The following is a 25,729-nucleotide window of genomic DNA, read 5'->3' as shown; positions in this document are numbered from 1 at the left end:
AGTGACAGAAGATGGAAAATGAGAGTGCCAGACGGAGTAAGGAGAGAACACTTAGTCCCCCTCAAACTCTGAATTCACCTCACAGACATGACAAGAAAAGAGTGAGTCTTGCTGTAAGCTATCCAACCTTGACACATCACTCCAACTTAAAGGCACACTTTGATGTAGTTATAATTACTACATACTGCTTTCGAAAAGAAATCGAATTTCAATGAAAAGGGAGAGAGTCTGCTTGTTGGAGACATTAATCGGCTTGCGTTTGATGTGCTTGATCAGAAATGTGTTTGTTAAGAGTAAAAGGGAGCAGTTATTAAGCCACAGATGGCCTGTTTTCAGGCAATCAGTTAATATGGCCAGCTAAAGCTTTCTTCACCTCTCCTGTTTCTGTGTCTACCTTTCCTCTGTTCTCTCTCTATTCCCATCAAGTTTTTACCATTGCATGACTTTCAGCATATTCACTCTAAATCCAAACATTATGCTATGAAAACACTCACAAAAAGATTTTAAAATGACACAATTAGTGGTTGAGTGATACAGATTTTTTTTTTTTTTAAGGCCAATTCTGGAATCTAGAGAGCAAGAATCATGATGGCCAATATGATGCCGATATTCATAATACAATTTCAAGGTGATGTGTGCAAATTGTTGGAGTGTTCAAAACATTGCTCAGTTTGTTTGAGCATTCTAACAAGTCTGAAACAGCAACATTGGGTCAACCAATGTATATAGGCCCATCACTAGAAACAATGCATCTCTATTAACTCCCTTCATGCCTAGTCCAAAAATATCATGCGATGATGTGCCAAATAATAAATTAAGGTATCCAAACTTTTTTTTCATATAACAACAAAACAATCAGCATCAGACTCTTGTGAAGTGCAAATCTGTAAAAAAAAAAAAAAAAAAAAAAATTGTTAGATACAGTATGTTCGATTTTCGTATCATTTAGTTGCAACAGAACTGGTGTGCACAGGGTTTAAGCTTGAGGATGTTTCTTTTCCAATCTAGTGTTAGTGTTACTTTGTGTTTGTGTGTGTCATTTAGAGCAAGTGGACCTAATTTTCACTAAGGTTAAGAAGCGAAAAGGGTTGTCCTTAGAGGCTGAAGTTTGGGGAAACAGGATGTGACCCTAAAGTCAAAGGTGGGTGATGCTTCTATAACCCCGTTGCCCTAACTCCCTCCTCTAAGAACACAACGTTCAAACACATCCATATCAAATATACTTATACAAACTGAACATTTAATCTATAGGGTGTTATTCGAGTTAAAGGTGCAATACATACAACTAAAACATGAAGCATGTCATGCAGCTAAAATGATTAATCAACCAACTCATATCTTAGATATTATGCATAATTATTTATCAGGTCTATAATGTTTGATGACGAAGCAATCATCATACCAGTTATCAGACTATACCAGCCACTCCATACCAGAGAGAGACACAGAAGGGACCTATGAAAGGTGTGAGCACAGTTTGTATGAGAGTCAGTGTGGGTAAGTGAGCATTCTGTGCATATGTTTGTGTTTGAGAGGGAGGGAGAGAGGAAAAAAACAGGGAAGCATCAGAGAAAGAAAGCTAAACAGGTCTCTGGAGGAAGACCGCCATGCCTCCACCAACGAGAGGCTGTCATGGCCACAACGGCACATAAATATTCAACAGTCGTATTCAAATTACAGAACACAGACTTCTGCCTCAGATAAAAACACATATTCTTGGAATTATCTGAGGAATGCTAACCCGTGGCCATCCGCTCCACGACAACCCCCACCCTCTCACACACAAAAAAAAAAAAAAAAAAAGTGGAAAGATGCTATATAAAAAATACAGGTTCATGAAAAGTGCTCCATGTAGTTATGTCCATGAAAGAAAGTGAGAAAGTGTATGTTTATGTTAGGTCAAAGGCTAGCCAGTTTGCTCTCAAAGCAGTTGTCCTTACAGTTCGCACAGCTAGCCTAGAGTTTGTGACAAGCTACTGACCTTTGACCCCTGAGGTGATGTAACAAAGGGAACATAGCTGAAAACTGAAGTTCAGTGGGTTGACGTGTTAGTTCAGCCAAACATTTTATTCGACCATTATTTACTTTCCCTCATATCGTTCAGAAATCTATTAAATTCTTTCTTCTGTGGAACACAAAATTAAAAATCCTTTTCTTAATATAACTTCATAAACGTCATAGATTTTAGAACAACATGAGGGTGAGTATATGATTAGAATATACATTTTTGGGTGAAGTATTCCTTTAAAAAAATCACAGTCAAACAAAATTCTATTTGAAGACAATAATCTAAACTCTATATTCACTTTGCCCTTCTGATTTAGTGTGCACAACTGCCTATCTATCATCTCTCTTCCTCTCTTTTCACTCAGGGTCTGGTGTTATGCATACTCTTTGTGTAACAGAGCTGCAGTTATGCTGTTTTTCATTTTTCTTCCATCTGTCCTTCCCGCTAAAGGAAGTGGATAGCGCCCTAGGACACGGATAAACTGGATTGTTTACAAAAGCAGCACTTTCTCAAAGAACCTAAACGCTATTTATTTTTAATAATTTCATACTCTTGTCTTCTGGTGTTCCCACTGGTGAAGCCAACTTTTGTGTGTGTGGGGGTGGGGGGTGGGGGGGCATATTACTGTGATCTCCACAGTAATATCGTCCAACAAACACTTACCAAATTCACAAACGCCAAGCCACCGTAACTGTGTGCCAAAATGAAGACATTTTTGGCAAGCGATTTGGAGATGAAGTGGTCCCACACATAGAGAGTGTGCTCCTCTGGAGTGCTGTTGTCCTGTGAAGAGAGTGTAATAAGTAAAATTGGTCATATCATGAGAAATAAAATGTTCCTTGATCTTACAAAATAAGAGTTCAATGTACTATAAAAACATACTGCAACTTTCGGAACTGAGAAATATTTTCTCCTCAGTGAAACAAAGACCATTTACTCAAACTAAGCTGCAGTTTGTCTTGTCAAATCAAGTTTATACAATACATCAAAACAGAGTTTCAACTTTAATCTGACTGGATGAAATGCGCTCAAAGCCACTGCAAAATAATTACAAATACACACCTGTACCACACATTTTATATTAATGCGTGAAGTTGCTTGTCAACTGAAAACTCCTACAGTTAGGATACTGAACTATAGTTGACAGATGAATTGTTTATTTAGATAATTACATTTAATCAATCAGAAGATTATCATTTAGAGATTATCATTTTGTGATTGTAAGCATAAATGTATTTTAATAATACATTTATATAAAATACATCGTTATATTAAGTTAATAAATACATGTGCAGAAACCGAACATTGGTATATTTTAACATATTGCTGTTGCCGCTGTTTAATAAAAGCAATAAGCAACATGAGTTTGTGCGTACAGTGAATTTGTCACGGTGTTACATTGCTTTGCATCATGTCCAAGAACACCCCTTATCCATGGTAAAATCACTGTAAAATATCTTGTAACTTATTGCTTTAAAAACTCACATAAAACAAAATACTACATACAATCAATGAGTTTCGCATACTGCAAAAGGGACGCAAACTCAATTTATTGTGTGACGTCAAGTTTAAATCTTAATTTGCACCCCACTGACTGATCAATACGTCCTCTATACAAGCGATAAAGACATAATCGGCCTACACGGGAAGGTCACACAAGCAGGGCACAAACACAACACTCATAATTAACACTGGCCTGGAGTTCTAATGCTCTACAAATGCGAGGGGAGCGAGAGAAGAGAGAAAGGGCATTCATTCACTGGTGCCGGCAATATTGATCTCTGTTTGTTTTGCAAATATGGCAATCGTTTAAATGCAGAATTAAACAGAATTAGAGGAAAATTGTAAAGTAAATGTGTGTGTCTGTAACCTACAACGGCAGCTACATGCACTACAATGCAAAAAGAATGTAATGGAAATATGAGGCAAAGCCAAACCTGTTACAGTAGCTAATTAGAGAGGGATGTCCACAAATTTTTGGACATCTTGTGTAGCTGCATGATATAAAGAGATTTCCCTTGTTGCTATCAGCTCCTGAAAGTTTGCAGCCCTGCCCTCTGTTTAGCCTCTCTCTCGTGGTCTTGCATCAGCTCTCCTACATTGATTAGCTTTTTGAAAAGCACAATAATAAGTGAATTAGAGCTGAAGAAGCTAGCAGGAAGGAAGAGATTTCCTGTCACTAAGATGCTTTGTGTCGGCGAGGGGACACAAATATGAAAGTAAATAAACAGGCTGGTGGGAGGGGGGTTAAGGCGTGATGCAACTGGAAGAAAGCACTGAGCCCAGATCTCCTTGGATGGTTGGGTTTCTTGATGGGGTGGCGGGTGAAAACGGGGACCAGCCCATACTGTTTGTTGTCCTGTCTCACATCCTCAAACACCAAAGCTTTTTGAAGAACCAAATCTGAATAATCTCAGTGCATATATAATTTTGAAGCTCCATAATGCACATAAACATAGCATAATAGTAATTCATAAGACTCCAGTAGTTAAATCTATATCTTCTGAAGTGATATGATAGGTGCGGGTGAGAAACAGTTAAATATTTAAGTCCTTTTTTTTACTATCACTCTCAACTTTAACTTTCACTTTTACATTCTTCTTCTTTTGTTTTTGGTTATTCGCATTCTTCATGCACATTGCCACCAACTGGGCAGGGAGGAGAATTTATTGAAAAAATTGACTTAAATATTGATGTGTTTCACACCCACACCTATCATATCGCTTCAGAAGACATGGATTTAACCACTGGAGTCTTATGGATTACTTTTATGCTGACTTTATGGGCTTTTTGGAGCTTAAATTTTTTGGCACCCATTCACTTGCATTGTATGGAACTGCAGAGCTGAGATATTCTTTCAAAAATCTTTTGTGTTTTGCTGAAGAAAGAAAGTCATATACATCTGGGATGGCATGAAGGTGAGTAAATGATGAGATAATTTTCATTTTTGGGTGAACCATTCCTTTAAGGACCCAAATTTGCACTGGCCTTTAAGTGACGACTCAACACAATACCAAACCAATAACCCATATTTAATGTCATCTGGGTTGTGTTTTGTTCATATTTTCGGGGTTGAAAGCATGGCATGCAACCGTCCCATGTTAGAATCAAAGACCAATTTATTTCAAACTGTATGAATACATTATTTTATAGTGAATGCAAACGTAAGACTGACCATTGTTTTGTTCTGTCCGAGCACGTGTGTGCATTTCATTAAATGAAGTCTCCACTGTTGCACAAGGATGATGCCACATGAAACTGGGTAACATCCCCCTCCCCTTATCACCCCAGCACAGAGTCTGACACCTGGCCCACACACACACACACACACACACACACACACACACACACACACACACACACAGAGATCACTGACTCCATCCAACCCTTCCCCCCAATGATTGACTACCTCCTCTGATAGAGCCCACACTTATCTAAACAGCATTTGCATATTTGTGTAATTATTTCCAAGGGTTAATTAGCTCCGGTGAAACAATACACCCGTAGAGACCAGCTCCTGGTGACAGGTTCACCCTCTCTCTCTGTAAACCCTCATCTCATCCATACTTGTGCAAGACCTGAAAGATTCCCACTGTGTGCAGACCTGTTGCCTATGTCTTAATGTTAATGCTATTTTGGCACATTGTTGCCAACAGTTAGCCTCCAACAAGTCAGTGTCCACACAAACAGGTTTAGGTTTAACTTTTAACTATTTGTTATGTGCATTTTATGCTGAAAATCTCTCTTTCTATTACAGTACGCAGAAGTGTCATAATGAAGGATTGAAATAATGGACATGGAAGTTTAATTAATAGTAAGTCTCAATTTACTTTCAAGCTTGAAAAAATGTCCTCAATGGTTATGTTCATATTTGCACAAATTCTAATGTATATAGATGGAATATTGTGCATAATACAGAATAAACAGATGACTTACAAATTTTTGGACAAAATGTGTCAATTTTCCAGTGCGATGAATGAACTTTAAGTATTATCCACAGCCATTTTTAACATCTTTTCTTGACTGCCAAGATTTAAACATATAAAATAACTTATTTTATTTTTAGATGATAAGTGGACAGCACTGGCTGAATCATTGTAAACACACATGTAATGAAGTCATGTGACAACAACTGTTTAAAATACTATTTTTTTAAAACAGCAAACACTATTTAATGTAAAGTGTGCATTAACCAGTAGACTAGTAATCCATTCCGACAAGTCATTTGAGATAATTGACCCCAATTAGACAATACCAATGTCTTTTTTTTTACTGTCCATATCGTCACAGCACAGGACAATTTCCATAATTTGACTAGAAACATTATAATACAATGAAAATATTTAGTGTTGTGAATAGACAATGAATTGCTGTCCACTCAAATAACAAAAATCTAAGAAAAAGAAAATAACATATACTGGCTTTTTTCTTTGATTACAGTAAAATCATGTGTCATGTCAACAGCCCATGTGCCCACATGCATGTTTGTCAGTGCATTTACTGTGTGTATCTCTATTCACATGGACAAAGGTTTCCACACAGCACAACAAACACCATGTTGCTTTGAAGCTGCTTTGGAGGTGGACTCTGGCTGTAGTGTCTGGCATTTAATGGACATCTTCTGTTAAAATAGCACACTCTTTGTGCCCCCCTCTTTATCTGTGCTTCTCAATGCAGTGCACTTTGATTACACTGTTTTTTTTTGTTTGTTTGTCTTTTTTTCACTCTTCTTGGAGAAGTTGCACACAATGTGATCATATTCACACGGTGTCCCACACACTGCAAACCCCTTAAATTCGTGCCCAGAATGTCAGTAGTGCATTCCCTTTGCAGAGAATGGAAAGGGTCCAATATAGGAAATGACAGAACGATTCTCACTTTTAATACAGTATGACAGATTAACAGCTCTAACACAACCGGCTTCCTCAAATTCGAACTCTATCTCTAATAGACAACTCACATCATTCATGTATCTCTTACACTCATAGTTGAACTGTACACCTAACAATGCATACATATGGATTTCTGTGTCAGAACCCCAACATTCAAATGATTCTTTGTAATGGAATGTGGTGGTGACATATTGGTTCAGCAAGTGAAAAATGCGAAGTTAAATTAAATTAACAGTTGTGGATAAGTTTTATGTTGCACTAAAAAACTAAAAAAATAAATAATTTGTGCAACAAAGATAAACATTGCTCTTTCACTTTAACTTTAGAAACTATTCTACGTACAGATAAAAAGTCAAGATGCTGAATAAAATGTTCATGATATCACCAAATCAAATCAATGATATCATCCGATTCAGGTCCACAACATCATCACACTAGGGTCTGCAGGGTATTCTCCATTTCTTCAATACAGTTGTACTAAATAGCTAATATGTGTTTATGGGAAAGATGCTGGTATTCAGGTATATTAAAGGAATATTCCTGGTTAAATAAAAGCTACTTTTGTGTTAGTGCATTACAAGTGTGTTTGTTTGATTGGTAAACGACAACTTTGTATTTAACCCAAAATATTCAACTCAGTCAACATGAAATCAAACTTAACATAATTTCCTTTTATACTGCATGTTCCTGGTCTTATTGTGAACAATTAAGCGCATGTTATTCCAATGAAAATAAATAAATATATATATATATATATACACACACACACACACACACACACACACACACACACACACTACCGGTCTAAAGTTTTGAAACACTTTCTCATTCTTTATTATAATTTATTTTCTTCACATTTTAGAATAATAGTAAAGTCATCAAAAATATGGAATAACATAAATGGAACTATGGGAATTATGTTGTGACTAAACAAAATCCAAAATAAATCAAAACTGTGTTATATTTTAGCATCTTCAAAGTAGTCACCCTTTGCCTAGAATTTGCAGACATGTACTCTTGACATTTTCTCAACCGACTTCTTGAGGTATCACCCTGGGATGCTTTTTAAACAGTATTGAAGGAGTTCCCATCTATATGTTGGGCACTTATTGGCTGCTTTTCTTTATTATTTGGTCCAAGTCACCAATTTAAAAACTTTTTTTATTTTTTTAAAATAAATTTTAGATTTATAATGAAATAAATTAATATGGTGGCACAATTATACTTTTATCTACAAAACTAATTTCAAACATTTAAGCATACGCCTTCAGATCAAAAGATTTTTAAGATCATGAGAAAAATTTCAGTCAAGTGTTTCAAAACTTTTGACCGGTAGTGTATATATATATATATATATATATATATATATATATATATATATAGTACTGTGCTGTTTCAAACATTTGTCTTAAGATGGTTATTTATCTTCAGCTTTAGTGTGTCAATAGGAAATATACATTTTAGACTCACAAATATTACTTTTGCAAATAGAAAAGATTAGAATAGAAGAACAGGGAGCCCTGCAACAGATGTCATGGCCCCCACAGAGACCCCGACTGAACATCGAGTCAGTCTGGGATTACATGAAGACACAGAAGCAATTGAGACTAAATAGATAAAAGAACTGTGGCAAATTCTCCAAGAAGCTTGGAACATCCTATCTGCCAACAACCAAGAAAAACTGTGTCCAGGTGTACCTAAGAGAATTGGTACTGTTTTGAAGGCAAAGGTGGTCACACTTAATATTGATTTAGCTTTTTTTATGTTTACTGGACTTTGTATGACATTAAGTGATAAATGAAAATAATTTATGGCATTATTTTTGAAGACATCCTCACTATGGAATGTTTCACAAGTGCCTAAAACTTTTGCACAGTACTGTATATATATATATATATATATATATATATATATCTTCTCAAATGTAAATAATTCTTTGTCTGAAATGACTTTCCTTTTCTGTTGACATCATGTTATAATGATAATGTCAAACGACAGCCAAATTGCTAATTTGTTGTATTATTTTATCAAAATCCCATAAAATATACAGAATGTGTTCCTACATTTCTATTCATCTTTCTTTTAACTATTCCAACAACCACCTTTAAATCCCTAATACTCAAGATTTAACTAAGCTAAGTCGTTCTGGCCACACTGGCAAACAAAGTCACCTCAGCTCATTTCAATGGCCAGTGGTACCTTTTCAGCAGGACATGGGCTTATTTTCATTTAGTTAAATGATTAAACATTAAACAAGCCAGTGAGGTAATTGTGTGGTTTGTATTATCACCAGAGCCATTAGAATGTGGACTTCCTTTCCTGGTGTTTGCCGAGATTCATATTAAGTGCCTCAAATGTCCGCTAGCCTGTCGCGTCTTTCTGCTAGATCCACATTGTTGGCGCTTACAGGGACTACGGACTGATAGCAAGAAACCAGAAGCTGGGAAAGCCGATAATGCTGAAGGATTTGAAAAGTTGGCAGTGTGAGTGGTGGGTTTATATTCTTGGATAAGGCAGAGACTGGGTTTCATGATGGCGCGTGGACTTCCTGATAGCGCTGTTAGCATGCATGGAACACTAGATGCCTCAGGCTGGCAAAACAAGCACTGGCACTCACTTTCTGCAGATTTGCCCTCCACACCTGGTCAGTTCCAGACAAGGTGCTCATTGAGAAAAGAGTGCGACTGCTGCTGGAGCCCTCATATCTTGCGGAGGGGACGGGGAGAGGGAGAGAACATGAACTAAGGAGATGATTTGAAAATCACAAGTAATTAACGACTAGAGAGCCCACCGAAAGCCAGTAAGATGACAAACGCGGCCAATGGGGAAGATGTGGACAGAATAACAACATGCTTAGGGAAGACAGGAAATGAAAAGGGTGGCGGCGGGGGTACAGACAGAAAAGGAATTTTATAAAAGGAGGTGGAGATTTGGTGCTGATAAACACAAGACTGTACTGTGACAGCACTGTGACCTTGTTAGCATGGAGATAATCTTGAAGAAATTTGGTAGTGCATTGTTTCAAATCAATATCTCATTAACAAACTAAAAAGGCCTCTGCAAAATACAGCTCTTGGCTGCATGTGGGAAGAAAGGTCATCTCTGTGACATCTCAACCTGTCTCACTCAAAGCCTGTGATTGTCAAATTAAATTACTGCTTCTATTTAATTGATGTTAGGGGGAAGAAGACATGGGCGAGCAGCACAGACAGTGGTTTGTGTGTAAAGGTCTGCTGTGAAGGGCCTTGCTTTAGGTTCTGACAGCAGATTGGATGTGTTTTTTGGTTGACCTAACGGGAAGATTGGGAGCAGACATCTGAGTGGAGTTTCAGCAGGATTCACCCTGAGAGCAGTTACAATGCACCACTTCAGAGCGAGGAGATCTCAGACAGTGGCAAGGGTTGACAAGCAGTTCATATGCAAAAATAACAAAGGATAACACATATACAGGCACACAGAGACAGTTGCTTCAGACACAAAGACATTTCACATTTCTCTGTTCCTCTCTCTGTATCTCTCTCTATATGTACTGTATATACGTCCATAATAAAGATATAGTTGACACAACATGTCCATCATTTTATTCTTTTTTTTTTAACAATGTCAAGATTTCAGGTTTAAATACACACAAATGTATAAGGGAATTTATATTTTAGGTGTTGTGATTGGTAAACACTTATTTATAAAATAAATAAATAAATAAAAGCACCTCGAGACTTGTCAATCACCTTTATCCCATATTTTATGGGGTACTACAACTCATATAGATCTGCCTTCTCTGCCGAAAGATGTTATGTATTTTCTGCCACATATATCAAAATACGTGAGTATATAATCATAGTATATAGCTTGTAAAATATAAACACAGCCTTGTATGAATCATATGTAGGGCAAGCAAGTTTGTTTCTACTGCTCATATCTTTAACTTGTTCCACACCAACACAGACTCATGACAACTAGTAATAATTCTTACGAGATAGCAAAACTGTAAGATATCATTCAACTCGGCTCATACAAAAACATTCAACTTTCAGACTAACCAATAAACAAATTTTAAAGTCACAATACAGGCAGCAAATACAAGTATCAGAAGCAAAACATGTATCAAATTTTAGCCAGCCTCCTATCCAACACTTTCTTTTAAGAAAGGAAATGTCTGTGAACATATTTGCTTACTCATTGCTATTGATTTATGCAATAAAAATGATTGATGCATGTCATTTAGCAGTAATATGCTTCTCTTGTCTCATTCCTAATAGACTTACATTGAAGGAAGGACTCTTTTATTAATCTAGGGACTAGAATATTATTGAGGGCTGGACCCTTTTGACTTTGGTCAGTAAGAAACATCTAGCAACCACCCAGAACACTCTATCAACCCTCTTGCAATATTACCACCCAGGCAACCACCTATAACACCCTGACACTGTGGCTTTGACCACAACAACAACAACAAAAAAATCGTATGAATATGCTGTATATAAGTTCACAGATGCCCCACCACATAAATCCAATGTACAAAAGTCAAGCACAAAATAAAGAAAATACACTTACGCACACGGACACCCCAACACACACTTTTAACAGCAGAGAACCACATAACCTTTGATTCTGACCTCACCTCCGGTCATATCACTGGTTCAGAAGTTTAATTAAGCCACGTCTGGTAGCCACGCTTGTCTTTGCAATGTGGGTTATGTGGAAAGTCTTCAAGGCCAAAGTTCACATACACCGAAGACTTCCACAATTGTCTGTGCACTGACTGAGGCTGATACAAGCCGAGCCAGAATACAAGTCTCATGACATCTCCGGCACGGTAGGGCCATATCTAATAGACATGTAGGTTAGGGATGTATGAGCCAAGCACTGGGAAACAGTACATCTCCAAAACACGGATTCCACTCATCCCCAGGGGAACAGCAGAGAGAAGACGAGAGATAAATAATGGATGCTGTTCCTGTGGAGACGAAGAACGCCGTAGAAGCACACAAAGTAGGAACACCAGCCGTAACCCCTTGAACTCATGGTGACTTCCTATCAAAACCTTGTTGGTGAAACCTGTAGGTTTCTGGAGAGACTTTGGGGAGAAGTCAATTCTGTAACTCATAATAACTTCACAATATTGGTGTTGAATAGATCACCAAAAATGAAAATTCTCTCACCATTTACTTACACTCATTCCATTCCAGAGGTGTATGACTTTCATTCTTCAGCAGAACACAAATTATGATTTTTAGAAGATTTCAGCTCTGTAGGTCCATAAAATGCAAGTAAACATTTTGAAGCTCCAAAAAACACATATAGCCATCATAAAAGTAATACCTACAACTCCAGTGGATTAAGTAATGTCTTCTGAAGCGAAACGCTAAGTGTAAGAAATATATCAATTTTTAAAACTTTCTTCCTTGAGGTTTGTACGTTGATGAGAGTTCAAACTGCCTCTCCCATGACGTAAGTGCGTAAGCCTCCTCTGCCTATATATTCATACGTAGATCCCTTATTAGCAGCTGTTTCTATGGATCAAAATACTGTTTCCTCACAAAAGCAGTTTATGCAGTGGTCTGAGCAAGGAGCTTAGTTTGAGGCATCTCCTCTTTTCACTTGCATTCAAATCAATTCAAACAGCTTTCCTTGTTGAACGTTCCAAGATGGAACCACAGTATACGTATCAAAACCAGCTGAATGAGGCATCTTTGAATGATTATCTATGCTCGTCTGTTGTAAACAACACTGCGCTTGACCCTTATTCATTTTTAGTAAGAAAAGTTTTAAATATTGATCTTTTTCTTACACACACCTTGTGTTTCACTTCAGAAGACATAAATGAATCCACTGGAGTCGTATAGATTACTATAAGTGCTTTTTGGAGCATCAACATTTTGGCACCCATTCACTTGCATTTTATGGACCCACAGAGCTACAATATTCTTACAAAAATCACGATTTGCATTCTGAAGAAGAAAGAAAGTCATACACATCTGGGATGGCATGAGGGTGAGTAAATTATGAGAGAATTTTCATTTTTGGGCAAACTAATCCTTTAAGATAATAATTATCAAACAAAAATATGGCATCTGCAAACAAATGATGCTACACATTTTCTCAGAACTATCGCAATTTTTAACTAACTGGTTTCGAGTTGATTTTTAATGGATGTATGAAATCAATTCCCCTCAAGTTCACAAAAGTTCCTTAGCAGAGTAACGGCAGGCATAGTTCATCATATTAACTGTGGTAAACTAACGTTTGACAACTAGAAAGTGTCCAATTTACTGAACAATACAGCTATTGTTTTATTTTCTTCAAAAACCCTTCTTTTGTGACAAGTTTTGCTTAACAAGTGCGTTTGTGCTATATTTCTTTAAAATAAATGTCACTTGGTTTGATATTTCCTTGCATATTGCAAAGACATGCATATTTTTAAGTGTGTGTCCAAATACTTAAATATATATATATATTTTTATTTATTTATTTATTTATTTTTTTATTTGTATAGGCACCATATCTATTTGTCCTTGGTATTGACTTTATTAATTTGGAGAGACAATCTTTTGCATACTACAAGACATGTCTGTCATGAAAATTGGTTCAAATCATAATGTGTTGTGCTGGAATGAGTAGCAAATACATTATTATCACAACTTTATAAAGGCCATCCTTGTATTGTTTGGAATTATTTGCCACCTATTACATGTGTGACACTTAAATGCCATTGCCTTATAAATCATATGGTATTCAGACAAGAGGCAGCACTTTGTGTTGCAAAACAATGTAAAGCAGAGGCCTAATGTCAATGGATGTTTTATTTTTCTCATGTTAGGTCATAGTGTACATGATGTTTGAAAGAGACGGACAGAAGCGCTGTGCTCAAGCATTCAATAAACTCATGCCATCTCCACAAGGATCTGACACTTAAAGTTCGGCAGGCACTTAAGAAAAGAATAAACGAAGAGATGGAGAGAGCACGAAGAGAAAAGAAAAACACCTCCCACAAGCTGCTGCTTCTGAATGTTTTGCGAAGTGCTCTCCCTTTCTCTCTCACTCAGAACGTTAAGAAAAAAAAAGCAACAATAAGAAATGTGAGAAAAAAGTGTTAGGAGAAGGATTCAAGTCATTTACAAAAATAAGTGGGTGCTTTAGAGAAAGGCTGAGCGGACTGGGGTTTTTGTCCACTTGCTCTTTTCCCCTTGGGGCTGGGGCCCTAAGCTGGGTCCGCTCTGGCCTGAATGAAATCTTTGGAAGCTTCTTAAGCTCTGAATGTGGGTTTTGTTCTTGCTATTCCTCCGCTTGGCTGACAGAAAATAGGTAACTGGATTAGGCATCAAATTCAGAGTAAAGTGAACTCCCAAAAAAGGTTTGTATGCCACCCCCACTATTTCAGCCCCCCTGGTTCTCATGTCCACCCCTCTTCTTGGACGTCTGCAGACGTGGGCTGCAGGGGCTGTGATCTATAAGAGTGCAGGGAGATTAGGAAGGGCTGGGGGCTTCCAACCCGAGGGTGGCTAAAAAGTAAGAATGCTAAAGGCAGTTAAGGGCTCTTTAATGGGGGTAAGGAAGTGCATTAATCAACTCAGTGCAACCAAAGCACAGAGCAGCAGGGCCTGGCCGAAGCGGCGTGCAGGTGGTCTAGTGCTCTACGGGGAGTCAAGGAGGGGAGGAGAGGAGGTTTAGCAGTGTACAATGCCACTATAAAAGATTAAAAAGTTTGGGAGAATGGGACTCAGTGTGACCCGCCTCCTACTCTAGGAGTTGAGAGGATGGGTGGAGAGAAGGCGAAAACACACACAAATATAGACACACATACACGCTTATGTACCTGTTCATTGGTGCAATTAAAGTTTTATACGAATGAGCGGAAACAAATTTGTAAAAAATGCATTCTACAACACATCTGTAATCTGACTGGACATAATGTCCGTATGCACCACCAAATAATGACATGTGTGTGGTTCCAGTATACGGTATGAGTACAGGGAGGCGTTCAGTGTTTGCTGTCATAAATGGCTAGCAATCTTCACAACAGCAAATGCATTTATGTGTGTGTGTGTTGTGCTGTGCAGGGCCATAACCACCATAAACATTGATGGGGACATGTCAGTCCTGCAATATTCAAGAATAGTGGTCGATCGACATTTTTTTTAATGATCGATTCTAAAATCTTAACAATTGGCTGCCAATCGTCTTGAATATTAACGTCTATGGTGATGTTTGTACCAGTTTTAGAAAGTCACTAACAGTAGAGACACAAACTTTTTTTTTTTTCAGTAGCGTTGCATTAGCTCAGCTATTTTCACAATAATGTAGCTTTTCCAGTAACGAGAAGCACTGTATCATCACAAAACAGTTTTTGGACAGTTCATGTAATTGAACAGTTTAAAATAAACAATTAGTTATATTTTGCATTGGGGATTTCAGTTTAGTGAACTAGTACATTCAGACACATAAATGATTCATAAATCCAATTTAAAGGGAGTTTGCCTTCTTTATAAAGTTAAATATTTCGTTAATTGCTGTTGTTTATCACTATATTTTGATTAATAAAATAGGGTGCTTCTAGTTGTATTAGTTCATATTTAGTATAAATGTATAAGTTCAATTTAATGTTGTCACTCAATTTGTTTAATGTCAACCTAATTAAATAATATTATCTTATCATTATATATTAAAAATATATATATTTTCTTCTTTAAATAGCTTCAATGTTGTTAGCTACTTTTTGCTAGTAACTTGTAGTGTAGTGCAACTACTTTAAAAGAGTAAATAGACTAGTTTAACTACTATAAGTTATGAGTAGCTTGTAGCTTGGGAAGCTACAGTTTCTTATTCAGAACTTGGTTGTGCATGTTTGTTTACAGAAGTTCAATGTATATATATAAACAAAATATATATAAAAAAATCGTGAGGGAGAAGCAGATACACTTTGAACAAAAATAAAAGAACACAATTGAAATTGAAAAACACTGCAGAACTGACAATGTGCTAAAGGTTTTTAGTTATATAAAAATTAAAAAGCAAACAAAGCACTTAAACTAAAGCCTGATAATAATAATAATAATAAAAATATATGATATATATGATGATAATAATAATATATACACTGGCGGCCAAAAGTTTGGAATAATGTACAGATTTTGCTACCAATAAAAATTGGTACTTTTATTCACCAAAGTGGCATTCAACTGATCACAATGTATAGTCAGGACATTAATAACGTGAAAAATTACGATTACAATTTTTTTTTTTAAATTGAAAAAAGTTCTCATCAAAAAATCCTCCACGTGCAGCAATGACAGCTTTGCAGATCCTTGGCATTCTAGCTGTCAGTTTGTCCAGATACTCAGGTGACATTTCACCCCACGCTTCTCACGAGTACTTCTCACGCACCTTACAGTCTAGCTGATCCCACAAAAGTTCAATGGGGTTAAGATCCATAACACTCTTTTCCAATTATCTGTTGTCCAATGTCTGTTTCTTTGCCCACTCTAACCTTTTCTTTTTGTTTTTCTGTTTCAAAAGTGGCTTTTTCTTTGCAATTTTTCCCATAAGGCCTGCACCCCTGAGTCTTCTCTTTACTGTTGTACATGAAACTGGTGTTGAGCAGGTAGAATTAAATGAAGCTGTCAGCTGAGGACATGTGAGGCGTCTATTTCTCAAACTAGAGACTCTGATGTACTTATCCTCTTGTTTAGTTGTACATCTGGCCTTCCACTTCTCTTTCTGTCCTTGTCAGAGCCAGTTGTCCTTTGTCTTTGAAGACTGTAGTGTATACCTTTGTATGAAATCTTCGTTTTTTTGGCAGTTTCAAGCATTGTATAGCCTTCATTCCTCAAAACAATGATTGACAGTCGAGTTTCTAGAGAAAGCGGTTTCTTTTTTGCCATTTTTGACCTAATATTGACCTTAAGACATGCCAGTCTATTGCATACTGTGGCAACTCAAAAACAAACACAAAGACAATGTTAAGCTTCATTTAACGACCAAATAGCTTTCAACTGTGTTTGATATAACTGCAAGTGATTTTCTAGTACCAAATTGGCAATTTAGCATGATTACTCAACGATAAGGTGTTGGAATGATGGCTGCTGGAAATGGGGCCTGTCTAGATTTGATCAAAAATTGCTTTTTTCAAATAGTGATGGTGCTGTTTTTTACATCAATAATGTCCTGACTATACTTTGTGATCAGTTGAATGCCACTTTGGTGAATTAAAATACCAATTTCCTTCCGAAACAGCAAAATCTGTACATTATTCCCAACTTTGAGAGAGCCAGTGTATATATATATATATATACACTGGCCCTGCACTCTGACCCCAGCTTAGCTGGGATATGTGAAAAAAAAGAATTTCACTGTATATGTGCAAATGTATAATGTGTGATAAATAAATATAATTATAATTATAATTATAAATTATATATATATATATATATATATATATATATATATATATATATATACACACACACCGATCAGCCACATAATTAAAACCACCTGCCTAATATTGTGTAGGTCCCTCTCGTGCTGCCAAAACGGCACCAATCCTCATCTCAGAAGAGCATTCTGAGATGATATTCTTCTCACCACAATTGTACAGAGTGGTTATCTGAGTTACCATAGACTTTGTCAGTTCAAACCAGTCTGGCCATTCTCTGTTGACCTCTCTCATCAAGAAGGCATTTCCATCCGCATAACTGCCACTCACTGGATGCTTTTTTGTTTTTGGCAACAAAGTAAATTCTAGAGACTGTGTGTGAAAATCCCAAGAGATCAGCAGTTACAGAAACAAAAAAGCATCCAGTGAGCGGCAGTTCTGTGGACAGAAATTCCTTGTTGATGAGAGAGGTCAACAGAGAATGGCCAGACTGGTTTGAACTGACAAAGTCTACAGTAACTCAGATAAGCACTCTGTACAATTGTGGTGAGAAGAACAGGTTGGTGCCGTTTTGGCAGCACGAGGGGGACCTACACAATATTAGGCAGGTGGTTTTAATACTGTGGTTGATCGGTGTATATATATATATATATATATATATATATATATATATATATATATATATATACACACACACACTACCAGTCAAAAGTTTTGAAACACTTGACTGAAATGTTTCCCATGATCTTAAAAATCTTTTGATCTGAAGGTGTATGCTTAAATGTTTAAATTAGTTTTGTAGACAAAAATATAATTGTGCCACCATATTAATTTATTTCATTATAAATCTAAAATTTAATAAAAAAAAAAAAAAGTTTTTAAATTGATGACTTGGACCAAATAATAAAGAAAAGCAGCCAATAAGTGCCCAACATAGATGTGAACTCCTTCAATACTGTTTAAAAAGCATCCCAGGGTGATACCTCAAGAAGTTGGTTGAGAAAATGTCAAGAGTACATGTCTGCAAAATCTAGGCAAAGGGTGAATACTTTGAAGATGCTAAAATATAACACAGTTTTGATTTATTTTGTATTTTGTTTAGTCACAACATAATTCCCATAGTTCCATTTATGTTATTCCATAGTTTTGATGACTTTACTATTATTCTAAAATGTGAAAAAAATAAAAAAAATAAAAATAAAGAATGAGAAAGTGTTTCAAAACTATTGACCGGTAGTGTATATATATATATATATATATATATATATATATATATATATATATATATATATATATATATATATACACACACTGCACAATTATACTTTACTTATGAATCACCATTTTCCAAATGAGGACATCCATTTTTGGATTTGGTCTTATTTAGAATAAATCTGGCAACAAATTTGTATGTAAGCACACACACACTTAGCCATCAGTGCACATCCTTGTGTTGGTGCAGCTCGCTCGTGTCCGGGGCTACATAATGTGGAATGTGTAAAGCCGGCAGACGTCCGAGTGTAAAAAACTTCAAGGCCATCTTGCAGAACTGGACTAGTCTAACGATCTCACACTGCTAAGATTCAGGAGGAGAGAGTGAGCGAAAGATGCTAAGTCTACTCATTATATGAATCCTAAACTATCCCAGCTGAAATATTTATCAAGACATTAATATGGGTTCTTCCATTCCTCCTTCCTCCTCTTCAGGGTGATGCGGGTCCTCCAAGAGACATACACACTGTTTCTCTGTCTCTTACTCATAAACACACACCAGCACATGAAGATTTCAGCAGTGTTGAGCTCTTATAGATATTGATAGTGAACTGTTCCCTTACACACAGCAGCCTTCCTGCTCACCACACCAACAGTAATGAAACGCCTAAAAAACGGACGAGGTGTTGAAATCTCAGATTCACACTCACTGATGGCTAGTTCATAGATGTTTTTTTCTCTTACTGTGTGTCTAAATGTGTGTGTGCTGATGAAACAACTTCATCTGGGCAACACTACAGAATTCTGCCCTGGACTGAATGTTTTAGGTTATGATAGGTGTCAGAGTTCCTTTACTGTGATAAAAAGATGGTAATTAAGAGAATTTGTTTACAAAGAAAAGGAAAGTGAGAAGTATGACAGTTTTAAAGCTGACTTCATGTTAATAGTGCAGATAATTATACCTCATCCTGCCGTGTGTGTGTCTATCTTTCTGTGTGTGTGTGTGTGTGTGTGTGTGTGTGTGTGTGTGTGTGTGTGAGAGAGAGAAGGTAGCCTTAGAAGTGTGTTGACAGCTCACACACCACTAGTGAATCAACGGCAGTAAATGACAGCACAAGAAGTGTGACGTGTCTCACACACAGGCCGATATATGATGTGGCCGTCAAATGGTGATAAAACAAAGCGTTAACTTTCTGCAGACAATTTCCAGTTGATGTTTCCTTGTTTCATCCATTTGTCTTGTGGTTTTGCATTAGAAATTATTCATTTTAATTGCATGTATTTGTGGTGTGCATACTTTATCTACATACTGAATCTATCAGAATGCCCCACCCAAAATTCCTTTTTCAATACAAAATGCCTCTGCCTGCATCACCTTGGTCAGAGGAGACTACAGTCTCTTAAAATGGAATATATAGACAATAAATTAATGCCAACTAAAACCTTCATCAGACAAATAAAAAGGACACTGCATCTGCATGCACTTCGGCAGTCAATTGGGATGGACTTCAAAGACACTTAATCATTAATCTTACAGTTCATACACAATCCATTAGTTTTAAACTTTTCCCACCAACATCTACTGTGCTTATAACTCACATAAAACAAGACTTATACTACACATAGATAACTAATACTGGCATTATATTCATGCTGTACAGCCAGAGGGTAACTGGCTCCTCCAATCTGAGCCTGGTTTCTCCCAAGGATATTTTTCTCCATAACCTAACATCTAATGGAGTTTGTGTTCTTTCGCCTTTGGCTTGCTTAATGGGGGCGTAAAGACAAATAATTTTCAAGGCCTTGACATTTAAAATGTGATGATCTTAAGAACAACAGACCAAAAATATGATTTCTTTCTTAATTTCTTTCTTTACAAAGATTTTGTTTTTTATTCATTTCTCTTTCTTTCATCTTTTCTTTGTTCTATCCCTTCATTCATCCATCCATCCATCCATCCATATATCTATCTATCTATAATTCTGTCTGTCTGTCTGTTTGTCTGTCTGTATGAATGTCCCAACCAAAATTCCTGTTTCAATATGAAATATGTCAAAATAGGAAAGAAAATCATGCTTGTTAGGCAAATCCATAGGGCATTTAAAGAGAATAAAATAAAGAGTAACAAGACTATGGTCGTTCAGCAAACATTCACAAACACTCACTGGATTATGGCCCAACCCTCCATACACACAGACACACACACCAAATCTGACCACACATGTGTGGCCCTTTCGCTCAGCTGCCTTAAACCCCCTCTCGCCCTCTGTTTCACCCCACATTTCTCTCTCTCTTTCATACCCTTCTTCTTTCCTACACCACTCACTCGTATCGGGATGTGCTCAGTCTCCCGCTCCTTCTGAGGATTGCGATACTTCTCATAAAAGTCCTTCTTTTTCTTGTTGTCCCTCTCTTCCTTCCTCTCTCTCTTTTCAGCTGGCTCATCAGAGGCATCCGGGGACGGACTGTTGGCCAGATCCGGAGTCTTCTCCACCTCCAGAGAGTTCTCGTTGGGGTTCAGCACAATCACCCCGTAGCCCTCCTGAGACAAACAAAAACACAAACAAATGAATAAACAAATAAACAGGCTCCAGTGCTCTTTCTCATTGTACTTGAGTTGCCAAAACAAACCGGTCCCTCATAATAAAGCAAGGTGTCCGGGGAGAGGCGTGTATGCCAGCACTGTGAGTCATGCCATTGTGCGGCATGAAGTAGAGGAATGAACTGTTGGGAGAGGGATTAGAGCCAGTGCTCAATGAAGAACCGAGGTCAGTGCTGCTTTTATGTGTGCTAGAATCCAGCTTCGGTTATGGTTAGTACGTTGACATTCAGCATAAAGAGGAATGTAGTTACTGAGATACATTTCGAAATCATTAAATAATGGTAAATAGATTGTGGAGAAAAATGTGGGCTTAAAAAAAAAAAAAAAAAGTTTTGTTATAAAAAGAGTATCAAAAGACATAACATTCAAAGAAAACATTATGAAGTTTTTCACATTTCTTTTGATATATCTGGTGGCATTAAACAAATATGAACAGAAACAATTTAGTTTATACATGTTAGTAGTGTTTTCAGTTTCAGTTAATGTGTTAGTGAGTTTTGTTGTGTTCAGCTTTTAAACAAGCATATTGAATTAGAATAATAAAAAAAAAAAAGAGTAATATAAGCTAACAATTAAAATATGAATATTTATCATCAAAACCTCTACGGCATCAGTGTCTCCCAGTGGTAATAAAGTTTCAATTTGGAGAGCAGACAGATATGCTGTGTTGCCCAGCTCAAACACTTCTGCACAATACACTCCCGTCGAACATAATCACCAAACCAAATCAAAGTTTGTTCTGGACTGCTTGAGGTGAATTATGACCCATGAGCATACAATAAATAAATAAATAAATAAACCATGCCAACAACAAAACTCACTTTTTTTCCCATAGCAAGTGCTTAAAAAGCTGACTTCTTTGAAAATGTAAATGTTAATTTATATACATTCCTGTACCACATATAACACAAAACATATTATAATTAAACTATTCGACTGGTCTCTTTCATGCAAAATGTCAACACAATTTAATAGAACTTCAAACAATTTACATAGCAGGAAAAAAAAGAAGAAAAGAAACAAAGGTGTCATTTCCAAAACAGTTAATTAAAAATTAAGCTTCTGTCGATAGCTAACAATTAGAATTATTTCACATGATGGATGCAAAGCAAGCACTTTCACAACCTAATCAATACAAAAGAGCTCACACCTGCTTTATACTAATAAGACTAATAACTAAAAATAACAAAACTAATATTACATTATTAGCTGCTTGCTTAAACATATAAACAAATTTTAAAATCATTATTCAATTTAGAGTAAATGTAAAACAAGATGAAAAAAGTTAGCACATTAAACAATCAACACAACAACCACATTGGATTATTAAATTACACAACTACATCCAATGAAATTAATTTCTGTTGAACTTTGATTCATTTTCCCATAAAATAAACATCATTTTCTTTTAATCCAGTCAGACATCATGTGGTGTGCAAAGGTAGCTGTGGTGTATATGAAAGTTAGTTTAAACTGACCAGACAAGGGTTTGAATTTGTAGTTAGTTGCTCCTGTCTGGCAGTCTAATGTCACATAAGTGATGCCGGCTGGCGCTTAGTGTGGTGTTGTGGTTAGACTGTGTGGTGAGAGAGACTGAGTGAAGCTCTGTGCCACTGCCCACTGGTGGCAGGTTGGATAAATGACCGAGAAAGAGACCGAAAGCCTTGGTGAGACCAACAAACTCTCCTCTGCCCTTTATTTGGTTATAGAGTTCATCTGTATAAACCGCTGGTCACATAGGAGTGGACTAGACTTGGACTGAGCCTAGTTTTGAATGCAGAATGGTTATATAAGTTCATGCAACCCCAGTGGTCTCCTATTTACAGCACTGATCAGACATCTTGTCTGCAATAAACTCTAATTAGTCTTTCAAGACATTTCATGCAGAATGTAATATTTCCAATGTATCCCAACATTTTCCAAATAGATGCATACATTGGTATAAAAATAATAATGATGACAACACAAATAATAGAACAACAACGGTAATTGTGCATTACCATCCTAAATAAACAAGTGGTATGTGTAGTTTTCAGATATATTTTACATAATAATACCAAAGACATCTTTAATGATGAATACAATTTTTATTTCAGAAGGAAATACCAAAGTTTTATTTAAGCTTAGGTTTTTAGGCGCTGGTTCTGCACAAATGCAATGCCACATTTGTCGTTGTCTTGACACTCAACCCGCATCTTATTTTCTGTTGACTGTGCCCGAGAATCAACGTGACCAAAGATGGTCAAATAGACCCAAGAAAGAAACAACCAATCACAACTCAGTATGTGAATAAATACAACAAAAATGACCAATCGTAATTCAGCATGCAAATATTACAATGACGTCATTTCGCTGTCAGCTAAATTTTAAGTAGCACACTTTCTAAAAATACACGTCAATGGAGAATTTTAAGCTTAATTTGCTTAGATTTTCTTAAAGCAGAAATTTAGCAAAACTTTTACAAAAAAACAAAAAACAAAGCTTGCATGGAGTCTGTACGGAAGCCGTTTTGAGCAGAATTAATTGCAGAAATGTATGGAAAAGAGTTAAACGAGGAGAAATTTCAAAACAGTACTGCACTGCAAGCACTATAACAATGAATATTATCAATAACCATAGTGATAATGGTTAATTATCAGCCTGAATAAGAGATATTTGTAGATATTTTTATGAAAAGATTAATGATGAATGTCAGTCTTAAGCCTATACCAGTTACTGACAAATGAGACAAGCCTCCGTGGTCAGGCTTTTCTGTTGCTATGTTTAGTGCTGGAACTTTGTAATCTTGTGTGTCTTGTTATCTGTAGAGACGCAAGGGCCTCTCTCTGTCAGTTAACGATGTGTTTTTCATATCCCGGGCTCTTCCCATGCCCTCCTGCCCTGGCAAGCACCTCCTTGAGTGGCAGCAGCAACGGGGTCTGGCCCCTGGGCCCAGCGGTCAGTGCAGGTCACCATGGCCCCTCACTGGGGCTGAGACCCCCATAACCCGTCACTGGACTCGCTCTTTAGTGCTCTTTTGTCCGCCTGTCTCAGACCAGCAGACTTCTTACACGTAACACAACAATGACTTGATCTCTCAGTGCTGTGACTGACACCACGGCGACATTCTGGAAAATTCTCTGGGGTTTTTTTATCAATGTGGTTTTAAGTATATGACAAAACATCTCACCTTTTAAGAGCCCCATTTAAAAACCAGGGTGTGGGAATGCATAAAGCTTGCAAAGTAAAGAACTAGCACACATTAATATTCTGCCAAACAAATGGTACAAAGGATCGATTACCATTAAAATTTTGTCACATAGTATTCGCACATTTTCATACATAAACACACATCGGACGAGGGTCGGACATTAAACAAAGCTCAGGGCAAAAACGGCACCAAAAGTGACACAGATCTCCAGTAGTGAATTTTATTATTTTGTATGAGTTATCCTGCATTTTAAGCTTGATATATTTTATAATATTCTATTATAGTCCTATGAAATTATGGGTTTAGACACTATTTCAACTGAATCAACCGTTACCCTTAACTAAATTAAATGTGTTCCTCAAACAAAGCTCTCATATATAAACAAAAGCATCAAGATATCATAAAAGTACTCCATACGATATGTACGAATATTGCCCCTTGATAAAAAGGTCAATTCTGACACAGCATCTGACTATTTGGTTTGACATTGTATAATTGAAAGTGCAGCAATGATGCTGTGTCCCCTAAATTATCCGCTCTCAGTGCCAGCACAAATAAAATCTATTTCAAGTCAGATTGGCTGAAATGAGACATCTGAAATAATACTGCACCTTTAGCTAAGCTTTGACGGACACCCCATTTTATAAAATTTTTTTACCTATTTGCAGCCTTTTGTTTGGACTTGAAGTTCGAGTATCTCGCTCTTTTTGTCTCTCTATCTCTGCTGAAGTAAAGTGTATACTGCTTTAGGCCAGGCGCTGAGAACAACACTTGACAGATACAAAGAGTGCTTGATAACAGTCAGGAGTGCATGTGTTTGTGCATGTGCGAGATAAAAATGCATCCAATCGCACAGGAGTTGACATATACCTTGGCACATCAACATGGTTTAGGCCTTACAATAAGAAAGCATGTTAACATGTAACAATTCATGCGTGTGCGATCAAAGTGGGAGGTACTGAGCTGCTCTGTGTTAAAAGCGATGGCAGACTCTCCATTACAGCACGGCCTTGGCCTGCCACCCCCCCCCCCCATCTCTGTGTTCTCTCCTCTGATTGGCTCTCATCTGTGAAAATGCCCATGGCAGAGGAGTCTAGCCAATCCGAGAGGCAGAGAAATCAAGGACACTGCACGCCGATTTGTGGAGGGAACAGATGATCTGAGGGCTCAATGTACAGACACACACAAAATCTCACACAGAGATGCGAATAGAAAATACAATTTTGATTACAAAACACAGAATTTTACCCTTAAGCATATCAAGCAAATGTGCTAATCATAATCACGTTTGCATTACCCTTACAAATACAGAATCCAACTACACACAATCCAAACCGACTGACCGTCAAGAACACATCGCTCACTCCAATCACATACTGTGAGACAAAAAAATAGGTGAAAGCCACGATCACGGCACTGTTTTACAACCTTTCATTACAAGCCGGTGTGATGT

General features: G+C 37.0%; 1 protein-coding gene across 2 annotated transcripts in view; it reads right to left on the bottom strand.

Moving 5' to 3' along the window:
• Positions 1-25,729, bottom strand: part of LOC127432277 (cotranscriptional regulator FAM172A homolog) — a 221,560-nt gene that overhangs the window by 109,031 nt on the left and 86,800 nt on the right. For both annotated transcript variants that reach the window (XM_051683180.1, XM_051683183.1), the window contains exons 7-8: positions 20,811-21,026; positions 2,672-2,791 (exon numbers count right to left, since the gene is read on the bottom strand). In XM_051683180.1, coding sequence (XP_051539140.1) covers positions 2,672-2,791; positions 20,811-21,026 — 336 coding nt within the window. The remainder of the gene's footprint in view (positions 1-2,671; positions 2,792-20,810; positions 21,027-25,729) is intronic.

The sequence above is a fragment of the Myxocyprinus asiaticus genome, chromosome 4, assembly GCF_019703515.2.
Source record: "Myxocyprinus asiaticus isolate MX2 ecotype Aquarium Trade chromosome 4, UBuf_Myxa_2, whole genome shotgun sequence".
Lineage (NCBI taxonomy): Eukaryota > Metazoa > Chordata > Actinopteri > Cypriniformes > Catostomidae > Myxocyprinus > Myxocyprinus asiaticus.
The sequence above is the reverse complement of the archived record's forward strand: the minus strand, read 5'-3'. Positions and strand labels throughout refer to the sequence as shown.